The 12886-nt window shown below is 38.1% G+C and overlaps 1 protein-coding gene across 4 annotated transcripts in view; it reads right to left on the bottom strand.

Annotated features, from left to right (window-relative positions):
- Nucleotides 1-12886, bottom strand: part of cadps2 (Ca++-dependent secretion activator 2) — a 123649-nt gene that overhangs the window by 28094 nt on the left and 82669 nt on the right. For all 4 annotated transcript variants that reach the window (XM_083545977.1, XM_083545975.1, XM_083545976.1 and 1 more), the window contains exons 12-13: nt 9764-9891; nt 1645-1832 (exon numbers count right to left, since the gene is read on the bottom strand). In XM_083545977.1, coding sequence (XP_083402103.1) covers nt 1645-1832; nt 9764-9891 — 316 coding nt within the window. The remainder of the gene's footprint in view (nt 1-1644; nt 1833-9763; nt 9892-12886) is intronic.

The following is a 12886-nucleotide window of genomic DNA, read 5'->3' as shown; positions in this document are numbered from 1 at the left end:
TGAAGAGTTTGACACTAGCAGCTGACTGACTTCAGACATGGGATTAGCAAACCATTTCTAATATTATTAGAAATACTGTGCATTAATGGTGCATATGGCTTTAACAATAGTTCAAGCCCAGCCTGAGAAATAGCTTGATTCTGTTCATCTTTTCTCATTTTAACAATAGGTTATTTCACTGGAAAAAATGTCAATAATTCACCCTCCAGTGCCAATTAAATAGACAAAGACACAAATCCTTCATGAATGTAAAAACTAATAAGCTTTTGTAACTGCTAAAACAAACAATGGAGGCACAAAAAAAGACAAAAAATGAGACAAAAATAAGACAAAAAAAGAACAATTAAAGAGGATGTATATATACATATATAACTTTTTTTTTTTGGCAAATGTTATTTACTACTTTTTAGCACAACCAGTCTGGGCATCACAGTTCTGACAATACAGTAATTATTCAAATGAATCAGCAAACTGACAAAAAGCCACTGCTGCCAGTTTTCATTTGTACCTAGCAATTAGTCAGAGAGGCTAACCATAACCACTCCTAATTGTCTAAATTGATGATCACACCGTAGCAGCACATACATGTGGATTCAGAGTCAATCAAATGGAATAAGTCAAATGCAGATGATGTTCCATAAGCAGAGCACTAAATAGCTTTGAAGAGGACAGTCTATGAGCTAAACACAAAGGACTTGAGCTAACAAGTGGACAAGAGAAATTGCTCATACCCACAAGCTCTGTTCATTCTGCTCTGGTCCAGCTTTCAGACATCTCAGAGGGCACACAGTTATGAAATATCCTTGCAAAAATTGTACGAATTTACAATTCACAATTTACAGTTGGTCAAAAACATGAGATCTTTTTAAAACGTAATAAGCCAAAAAAAAAAAAAAGAAAAAAAAAAAAAAAAAGAAAACCTAATTTCTATCATTTACAATAACACGACGTAATAGATGATATGTTAACGGGAAGAGCTCAAATCTATTGTTCTTTAATATAAAATTAGTTCACTAAATAAAGTGAGAAAAAAAACATGCACTGTAAAAATTTACAAAAAAAAATTTAGTTTTGAAGTATATATTCTTGCAAAGGATATTTTATTCTAGGATTTAAAAAAAAATTAAGAGGCATGTCAGCTTTAAAAAAATATAAAGATTCAGAGGAAAAAAATGTAGGATATTGTAAAGATTTTCTATTACTGGATTCAAAGCAGTTCATTGTAGTTGATATGAGAATGACAGGACCTTCGTCCCTTATTTAGAATACTGTGGATTTTCAAATATTTATGATAATCCTGAAGGTATTTCCAGTTAAACAATTCCCTGATTGCAATCTTACATCAGTACAAATGTAAATACATCCTCAGAAAACAAAAGCTTTTTTTTCCCACCTTTACTACAAATAATTAACAAGCGTCCTCAATGGAGTCTATTATGATTATATGGAATGCAATTATATTTAATAGTAATAACAATTGTTTTAATTATTACAGCTTATATAAAAATATAATAATTTTATATAATTCACATATACTGATCTTGCTATATTATAAAATAATTTCCTTTCTAAAGCTGAACAGTGTGTGTATTACAATAATTGGAATGTGTGGGATAATTAAAAGTAGTAGTGAGGTGCTGGTACCTGTTCCCATGGACATGAGAAGCGCAGAAGGCGTAGCTGTAATGGAGTAGGGTGGGGTCCACTAGCGCATTGTTCTCGGAGAATTCCATCAGGCCCTTTAGGTAACAGAGGTGGCGGTGGCAGCCTCTCACGCCATACCGAGCACAGTATTCATCCAAAACGAACACCTGGCCTGGGCTGAACCATCCCTGCACATCCAGAAGAAATACAATCGCATAAGAGAATGTGCAAATTTCTTATCTTATGTGAGTCACTGGACAAACCAAAGGTAAACGAGAACAAAAAGGGAACCGGCTGGGCTTCTCTTAAATCGCAGCTTGTGCAATGGCTTTGTGTGCAGTGTTCCTGACTAACAGATCTCAGCTTTGACCTGGACTGTGCTGTTACCTTCTGATATACAGGAACTGAAATTTGCATCATTTTTACAGGCCTTTTATTTTTCTGACACATAGGCTAAATACGGCTTATAATTAAGGGGGAAAAACCCACCTTATCTATTTCCAACATTTTAACAAACAAGTGAGACCAAGGTTAAGCGCAAACAATTCATTCATAGGCAGAAAAGTCAACATAAAGCGGGCGGCCCGAGCACGCTGAGAGGCTCCTGTTGCATTCATTAGCTCATTCATCCCTCGCATAATAACTAAATTAGGCATGAATCTTACAAAAGTTAATTAACATGCCTTCTCCGTAGAAACATTAACAAATTAGCACTTTGAGGGGGCCGCTCGCCTACGACACTGCTGAAGACTGGGAGTCGTGAAGACGGAGCTGTGGCGCGGGAGTGTGCGGGAGACCAGCAGGCTCGACGTGACCCCCTTTCTGACCTTCCAGCCTGCAAACGAGGATGGCGTGATCATTAATGTTAAAGACGGAGAGATGAGGAGCGCGGTTCAGAGGCCACACAGACCTGACACATACTAAACGCGTTTTTTGACTTGATTCTCTGTCAGTGCGTTGCCTTTCCTGTCCCCTGTCTCTGCTTTTACCTTTCAACACTTTCTCTCTCAGCACACAGCTTTCACTTGACATGAATGAATCGTTGGTCTATGTGGGTTTACTATATAGACCAGGTTACTACTGAAAAGAGTGAGATTATTGAAGTGCTGGGATCCCATTACCTTATTTAGATGCACTCCTGCTTATTTGTCTGATAATGTTCATTAATGAACATGACTTCATACCTGTTTACATCTATGTAATGACATCGATAAAAAAAATGTGTCATCCTTCTACACAACTACTTTCTCTCACTCTCTCTCTTTCTATTGATCTCTTTCTCCCCACTTTGTCACTATGTCTGTCTCTCAGCCTCTCTTCCCTGGATCTATTAATATCGCACCACTAAGCGCTGCAGCATAATGGCCCGGTGCCGAGCAGAGTGCCACAAGATGTTCCACCGTGACAAACAGATGGCCTGCTCGTGTCTTGGCTCCGACCGCTCAATTACCAGTAGCGATTGACTGAGATGCCACTCGCGTCGTCCTAACGAGCACGGCACAGTCTGGCTCCTACTGCTGCTCATAGTCTGAAAGAGCAGAAAAATCTCCTCGCACACAGGCACAGAAAGCAATTCACATACAATGGTGTCTGTAAGTGGGGAGTCAGAATGGTTTTGCTCTGCACTAAAGCAGCTTAAATAGCTTTAATAATAAAACATGAAATTCCAAGAACATTTAAAAACAAAAAGAGCATTACATTTGCTCATTCCATATTTTTTCAGTCAACGGTGACATTCAGACGATGAAGCTGGATGTTTCTAAATGTACCAAATATGCGCATATTCACTGTGGCTTTAAGTGAGTTTTGTTGTTGCTTTAACAACATTGTTGACATCGGCCTCTGAAATGTATGTTTATAGATGGCTGTGACATTCAGAGAAGAAAACGTAACTTTAAAATGAACAAGAAAACCTGATGGCTGATCCAAAGTGTAAATTACTACATTATGGGGTAATCACAATATTAGATCAGTCTGAATCTGGTTTAGTCACATTTAATGCAAAAAAGCAATTGGGTATAATCACAGGAGTATAACTGAATACAAATAATTGTTGCACTATTCTGTTACAATTCTACAGCACACCTCAAAGCCAGACAAATACTAACAGACAGAAACTGATCAAATTTATTACATAAAATGAGATTTTCTACAACCTTCTCCATTGCCATTTTATTCATAAACAAGCGTAGTACACTGGCTGCAGAGCTTGTGCAACAGTATTTAACAGTTTTTAATTCATTTTATTTATTGCTTTTGCCAAATGATCATGCTTAAATTAATGGAAAACAAACACACATGTATACCTCACAATCACATAAGAATGGCTGTGTATTTTTATATACAGCATTAAAGGAACCAGTGTCTGGGATTTTCTCAAGTGACATTTTTAAAAGACATGGCAAATTCCATCAGCTCCTATTTTATGACCCATTTATGTCAGAGTTGATCTGACGATCAGATATATTTGAAATGCTTTGTGGACTGACATGGTCTCAGTCTTGGTTAGTTTTAATGGTAAAAAGAGACACGACCACTAACGTGTAAAAAGGAAATTAGTATCACAAATATTTTTTTATTTCAATTTAGAAGAGAAAACCACTAAACCACTAAAGAAGCTGAATAGCTGGGAATGTTAAAATAAAATATTTAATATTTGAAACATTCTCAGTGTGTCATGCCATGTCAGTCCTTACATGATTTATTTTAAAAAGTCTGAATAGCCACAGTAATCATCAACAATAAGTAGGTTGTTCTGAATCTTATCTTCAAGGTCTCCAGCTGACAAGACCTCAGTCGCTAGCAGACAGGTCTCATTAATAAAGGTTTAATTTCAGAACAGATGTATGTTTGTGAGGTGATGGTAGTGTGTGTGTGTGTGCGTTATAGGGAGTGATGGTGATTAGGAGTGCAGAGAGTGAAGTGGATATGTGCAATTACATTAGGGCTGAACATGACTGGCCCCTACTGCTCCTTATTTGCTGTTATACTCACTGGCATCTGGTGTCATACCTTCATCATACAGTAGGAAGTTGTTTTTGCATTCACACAACTTGAATGCTGTAAAGCTCGTCAACTCATTTTAAGAATTAGCTTCTGTTGTCTATTTTAAAGTAAAATCAGCCAGGACCGCAGAATAAAGAACTTGTTTTTTTTGTTTTGTTTTAATTTTGTATCTAAATCTGAATATACTACCTTCTTCTTCTTCGTCTTCTTCTTTCGGGTTCTCCCATTAGGGGTCACCACAGCGGATCATCCGTCTCCACACCCCCCCTGTCCTCTACATCTGCCTCCTTCAACCCAACTACCTGCATGTCTTCCCTCACCACATCCATAAACCTCCTCCTTGGCCTTCCTCTTTTCCTCCTTCCTGGCAGCTCCATCCTCAGCATTCTCCTACTGATATACCCCATGTCCCTTCTCTGCACATGTCCAAATCATCTCAATTTCACCTCCCTTACCTTGTCTCCAAAACGTCCTACATGCGCTGTCCCTCTAATTAACTAATTTCTAATCCTGTCCATCCTCATCACTCCCAACATAAACCTCAACATCTTCAGCTCTGCTACCTCCAGCTCCACCTCCTTTCTTTTACTCAATGCCACTGTCTCTAGTCCATACAACATCTCAGGTCTCACCACAGTCCTAAAACTTTCCCTTTCACTCTTGCAGATACTCTTCTATCACATAGCATATACTACCTAAACTAACAATATTCAATCTAAAAGTTTTCACTCCACATTTCACCTAATAATTTTGTGATTAAAGTAATAAATGTTAGAAACATTTCTTTTGGCAAGTTGATTAAGATTATCTTCTTTGTTCGCATCAAAGGTCATTCAAAAACAACTGGATATATACAGATTGAATTTAACTTTAATTCCCTCATTCAGAATTATACTGGAATAAATGTATCATATCATAATATATCATATTTTTTATGACATGATACTTTTATTCCAGTATAATTCTGAAGTTTCTCGAAGTCCAAGCACCATAAATAGGAGTTAATGAAAGCATAGTTGAAGCTGTAAAAGAGCTTAGCATTAGAATGTTGCCAGTTGCTTTAAAAGTGCTACAGTATCTGAATAACTCATGCCTCCATACACATATGCTCACTTCACCATACACTTTCTCTATGTGCTTTTTGAATAACCCATCCCACATTTAGTCCCCATTCGCTGTTTTACTAGTTTCACTAAGTTTTGGAATGTGGTTGTGAAGCTTTGTGGTCATTCCTCCACAAGGACATTAGTAAAGTCAGGTACTGATGTGAGGTGTGTTTAATAGAGTTGAGCTCAGAGCTCTATAGCAGGCCACTCAAGATCTTCGACTACAACCCATGTATCATATCATCATGTAGCTGACTTTGTGCACAGGGGCAAATTCATGCTGAAATAGGTTTGTGTCTTTTGGTTCAAATTAACTAAAAATCTAATGCTACCAGATTCAGAAAGATCATATACAATTCTGCACCCCCGAATTTGTGGTAACTGTTTGGGAAAGAACAAGATATAGTGGGAAATGTCAGGTGTCCCAATAATTTTGTCCGTATAGGAAACAGTCTGTTACACCAGAAAATGAAGTCCTACTTCTGCGAATTATAGAATGATGACTATATAACATCTGTATAGGATGTATTGCTAAAGCTAACTACAAATGCAAATAATGGCATCACTGTATGTGACATTTTGAACAAGAGCATCATTTATTGTTTTTGCTTAAGGTCTATTTATTGCTTAACAACTCTACAATATATGTATGAGCTTATAAACTGAGTGAATTCAACTTTTATGAATATAATTTTTTTTAAATCACTTTTATAATATTAACTCCCAAATGTTTTTTTTTTTTTTTTAGAATTCTTATTACACTCCAGCTTACATTATTAATGTGGAATTAAACCCCTTAAATTTACAATATTACATGAGCAGGAGTGATATTGTACTCAATTAATGAAATACAGTATCTCACAAAAGTGAGTACACCTCTCACATTTCAGCAACCATTTTAGTGCATCATCGCAAGGAACAATACCGTAGAATTAAAAACTTGGATATATTTCGAGTCGTCAATGTGCAGATTGTACAGCAGTACAGATTTACTGTTCTCAGAAAATTGTGTAACAATGTTAACCACATGTCCTATTCGTCATGTTCATGTTTTCGTCTGCTTGACAGGACAATCAAAATTTGTGTATCTTGTTTTAGAGCAATTACAATTTGGTTCAATTTTCTTATACTGACCACAGGATGTTAGGGTGTACTTACTTTTGTTGCTAGCAATTTAGACAATAATGGCTGTACGTTTAATTATTTTCAGAGGACAGTAAATCTGTACTGCTACACAAGCTGCACACTGACTACTCGAAAATATATCCAAGTTTCATTTCTACAGTATTGTCCCTTGAGAAGATCTACTACAATGGTTGGTGAAATGTGAGGGGTGTACTCACTTTTGTGAGATGCTGCATACTGAATCAGAACCGCAGCATAAGCCACTTAGGTTTGTAACTGTAAAAGTGCAGTTAAAATAGTTTTTTGTGAGCTTTACATACTCTAACAGAGCAAACAAAAGACTTTGTGGAGGCATCCATAATTTGTTACACACTTTTCAGCTCTATGTGCTTAGATAGGCAATTATGGTAATTTCATCACAAATGCAGCATAAGTAGAGCAGGAAACACAAGTATTATATAAAGGCAAGCAAATCAACGGAACATCGGAAAGTGTCTCTCAAATTCCAGCAGTCTTCTCTTTTATATATTTGGTTACACAAAAGGTCATTTAACTTGCTGTGAATGTGGAATTTATAAAGATTATGAACCTCTTCGCATGTAAATATTTTGCTTGCTGTATTTTGCATGCATCTGATATATAATATGTATACTATTTACATTTCTTTAAAACCAATAATTCATAGTGCACTCGCTATTTTCATATATAGAAGAAAAGAAAAAGAATATGTTACTTATTAAGTTATAAATGTCCAAATTTGGATATTTGATAGCTCACAGCATGGCGCATCTAAAACATTATATAGACGTGAACTCTCTCAGGTAATAGGAGAAAATTGTACAAGTTCTAGATGAATTGAACAATATCCTAAGACTACTTCGTAAATGGTTATCTGGGGTACACAAAAAGTTGCCTTTTCCAGAACCTACCTGTAATAACAAATGTCCAATACTGCCAACTGAAATTCCCACATCATGAGCTTGTAAACATCCCCCAGCCTCTTAAAACCTGAGATAATCAGCTGGCATCTGTAACCTGGGTGAGGATTGAAGCTACCAGTGGCTTGTATTTAAGTGGTAAAATGTGTCCAAATATAAATTAAATGAGCAGCCAATTTCTGATCTGATCTGACAAAACTTAAAATGTGTCTTGCCAGTAACGATTATGTGCACTCATTTTCCTTGTAATTTCAAACTTGTCCTGTGATTTGAAAGGTGTTTGTCTCAGAATTTAAAAGGATTCGCGCTGAGATTTTATTCGTAACTTCTTTTTATTTTTTTTTTTATAAATAAGCAAAATAAACATATCTGATATTTTAAGAGGACCGTTGACACATTTTCTCTGTATCACAGCTTCCCTCATTTAATCCTGAGTTTGGGTGTTGAGTCTATGCTGAGTCTCTGCATGTGAAAGTTTCCTCTGGGTTCTTCAGTTTCCTCCCACCTCCCAAAAACTAGCCAGTAACTAGATTATGACACAGTTATTAAAGAATAAATGATATTAAAGGCTCTGGCATGGAGAAGCTGGTGTTGGATCTGTGATGATCACAAATTTTGAGCTATTTTACGAGATGCTCAGTAGCTTCTGGTTCCATAACCTCAAATGACTGTAAAAGACTGTTAAAAGAGAACATTACTTATAATCTTATACTCCAGTGCTCATGTTAGTTCTCACTCTCCAGTGTTCTGTATTGTTTAAAGATTCATAATCACACTCTTGATATCACCCAAATGAGGATGGGTTCCACTTTAAGTCCGGTTCCTCTCAAGGTTTATTCCTTATAACATCTAAGGGAGTTTTTCCTCCCACAGTCGCCATGGCTGCTCATCAGGGATAAATACACATTGCTCACCTTAAACTCTTAAATTCTGTAAAGCTGCTTTGAGACAATGTCTGTTGTAAAAAGCGCTATAGAAATAAACTTGACTTGATTTGATATTCAAAAGAAATACAATAAACTTCTTTAGCAGGTAGCACCTTGCATCACTATAAATGCAAAATAAGAAATGGCTAGATTTAGAATTAGTATACAGGGGTTTGAAAATCAGAAATCTAAGGCCTCAATACTCACGACTCAATACTCGCAAAGAGCTGAGCCCAGATTAAATCACGTATAATATAGAGGACAAAATGATAAGCTGGTTACATAAGTTTTTTAAACTTAAAGAAATACATAAAATATAAGAAATTTGTCAGATTTCTCGTGTAAATCCAGATATTTCAACATAACACACAAACATTCTTCAATTGCTAAATTACATTTCCACCACCTCATGCGCAGTGTTTACTGACAAGTAAATGGGACCATTTGCAGGACTCTTATCATTCCTGTCTGGCTTCTCATACATATAAGCATTGGAAGTCACAGCACGGTTCTTTTCTTCACCCTGCTGAGGAGCGCGGAGCAGCACGATGGGTTTCCTTTTTGTGGTGTATTGATTGGAACCGTTTATACTCCTCTTGAGCAGGAGCTCTCACTTAGCCTGGAGGGCCATATCCCTCCCCTATGGACATTTAACCCCCATCACACACATCCACCCACACATACACACCTCCAAACAGAGCCAGATACACACATACACATCCGATCAACCGCTTTAAACACTATTTAAACTGTAGAACACTGCTGTTTGGTATCTTTGCCATCAATGATGTGAAAATGAAAATAAAGCGATTTAATATCAGTTTTGAGAGTTTGAGAGTTCCTTTCGGTGTGTACTACCGATGATTTATTATTTGATACTCCGCCGTGTTCTTCTATATCACTTCAATTTTATCTATATAATTTAAACTTGACATATTTCCACTAGGATATTCGTGTACACAGGTCCCAATCTCGCATTCAAACAACACAGACACAAATACAGATAGGTTGTTCTCACCAGGCAGGAGAAGGAGTCGTTCATGCGGTGTAGGAGTGTGTGTTTTTGCAGCTTTTGGAACAGGCTGGCGTGATCGAAGCTGCAGGGAACGGCAGAGATGAGCTCCTCGACTCCTGCCCTCTCCAAACCTGAGCCACAAACGGCGTGTTACAGTCGTGCATCTTGACAAAGCTCACATTTACAATGTAATCTGAACTGCAGAATAATATGCAGCAAAAATTATAAAACGGATTTTAAAATGCATAATTTCAGAACATTAATGTAATAAAGGGTAATGACTATTAGACTCAACCGAAGCCTGTGTATTATATAACTGGTCTATATGGGAAGGAGAAAAACAGACCTCACACTTCAGAATGCTCTGTAAAGAACACAAATCTGTCTTTGGTTGCATTGGCATCACTGTCTTCCTTTATTTGCATGTCACTTCCATTGGCCAAAGCTACTCTGTGACAGCCAGTTTTCCTGCTTTATCTGTAAACATTTGACACTTACAGCCCTCCTCAGACATGAGGGGGCCCCATCATCTGACAGAACTTCCCTACTTGATCATGTTGTAATTCTCGGTTTCTACAGTTTGTGTGATAAAATGATGCATATGTAATTCCTTTTCCAAGTCTGAAGCATGCAATCATTTCATCACATTCTGAATTTTCTTCTGTTATTCCAAATACAAGCTTAAATGAAGCACTGGTAAAAGAACGAGGCGGCCTGAACTACACTGTCACGGCACCTTAGAAACATACAAATGTCAGACGCAGTTGGCCTGGAACTCAGGCTTGAACAAAGCATTACACCTTTGTGAACGTTTCATAAATATGTGCATTTGTGTGAGAAAGCGTGTGAGTGATTACCATCTGTCTCCACACGTCCCAATTTGCACTCACTTTTCATAAATAAAGAACAAGCAGATGACAAGCGCATCATGGCGAAGAAAGAAAATGACACACATGGGTGATGTGAAGGGTTTGGGGTCAGGGCAGACTACGTGCACACTTGTGTGTGTGTGTGTGTGTGTGTGTGTGTGTGTGTGTAAGGCTGAGAGAGTTTTGAAAAAAATAAAAAAAAAAAAAAGGAGGAGGAGGGAGCACTAAAAGTGTGCCCAAGTTCATTTCCACTCCTTTCATTGCATTTGTCACATGCATTCTGAAAACCGGCTAATGGGAGACCCATCAAAAGCCTAACACTTGCTGCTGGCTGTGTAAGAGTGTGCATATGCGGACTGAGGTCATCTCTCCACAACACCCACAAAAGACCAAGGCTTTTGAGACACATCTTCAGACGCCTGCATGGCCAGCGGCACCTTCGTGAGCTGGGCATTAGTGATCGCTTTTATTAACGCTGCCATTTTTGGCATGCTGATGACTTTGTGGATGGTTGTATGGACAGAGAAAAGCGCTGTGCGTGTGCCCAGGAGCGCTGTGGGCATCTATTAGTCACCCCCCCTCGTCTTAAAAACGCTACACAAGAAGTGCAATTCTCCAATTGACTCGCAAACACTTCTGTCCTGTCCCAGAAAAAGGATCCGCCTCTCCATTGTCCCATTCGCTTTAATTCCAATATAGGTCATATTACATTCATTACTATCTGAGCATCAACTGCTCAATGTCATTTGGCGGAAAACGGGGACAGAGACGATTGTTGGGCAGGGGGCAGAAAGCAAACAAGGAAGAGATTAAAGAACAGAGACAAAAGAAGATATAGATTCAATGCAGTAATAGAGCAGAGGGAAGCTTCATATTGATCTGCGAGGCATGAGCCTGACAGATTCAGTTCGACTGAAGAATCATATTGATCTGTGTCAACCTTAACTTACAGCTATTATCTGTAGACGAGAGGAGGAGGAGGAGACCGAGGGGCCGTCGTCTCTAATCAGAGCTGAAGAGCTAAGGCATGATGCCCAGCACTGAAGAGACAGACCAGCTCCCATATCCGTCATCATAGCAGCAGTCACATCCATGCGACGTGAGCCACCAAAGTGGACACGAGCTTCATGACAGATATTAACACAGCGTAGAACTCAAATCACAGGTACAGCCTGGCCAGTCACTTTATCCAAAGATGCCCGAGTTTGACAGACAGATCTGGACAGAAGGGACGACTGCGCTCTATTGGGATGATGTGGTCTACACAGACGCGTACACATGCACATTGTGAAATGTAATCCTAAACTCTGTGGCTCATCTGTGCCATGGGATGAAAGGTCCACACTGGTCAACTAAGAGACTAAAGCAAATGGACAGCACTGACAGTGATGAAGAGCCTCAGAAATATCAGTAATCCAGGTGTATAATGCTGATCAAATAAATAACAATAAATAAAACCCTCAGGAAGTGAACTTCAGGAAGTGTTGTCATACTCGTTTATCATATTTCGTTTCATATTATAGAGGTCTATTTGAAGAGCCTGTGTGAAGTAGGTTGTTATTAAAAAATAATAAAATTGCATCTAAGCAACAAGTGTACCACTTTCATTTTAAGAACACCAATAAATTATCCTTGTGTTTAACATTTCTGGTCTGATTTGTCCTTCATCTCCATCAGTGAGAGTTGGAAACTGCACTACACTGGCCTTCTGCACAGCCATGTTCAAATTCATTTGACTTTGTGATTGAAAAAATCTCTGGCTTGCATAAAATGATAGAAATAATTGTGGAAGAAAAAAAATATTGTATGAGGTCCAACGGGATGTGAGAATCAAGGAGGAGGAGGAGGGCCTTGAAGATTTGAGAATTTTTGGAAAGTGGAATGCTTGTCCTCACATGCCTGAAAAGTCAGTGCAAGTCACAAAGCTCACTCTTACTTTATTCTGATTACTGTCCAAAATTTCAGTCAGCATTGGATGCAGTGAAGGTCTCTGCTTGTTATAGTGACAACTAAAAGAAAGGCCAAATAAGGTGAAAGCTGCATTTTGACCAGCGCTTAGTTAAGGAACGGAGTTTAATGGTCTGCTCATGAAAAAATTTGTTAGAAAAGTAGATTCTCCAGTTCTCAGGGCTGTGAGGAAACTGTAGCAGTTTGGGGAAGTTGTATTGCATTCACATTAATTGACAGTGTTTATTTCACACATGACAGAAAAAATCTTTACGTTATCAGCGAAAGGGAAAAAAGAGAAGAGTTTTTT

Source organism: Silurus aristotelis (assembly GCF_946808225.1).
Source record: "Silurus aristotelis genome assembly, chromosome: 7".
Lineage (NCBI taxonomy): Eukaryota > Metazoa > Chordata > Actinopteri > Siluriformes > Siluridae > Silurus > Silurus aristotelis.
The sequence above is the reverse complement of the archived record's forward strand: the minus strand, read 5'-3'. Positions and strand labels throughout refer to the sequence as shown.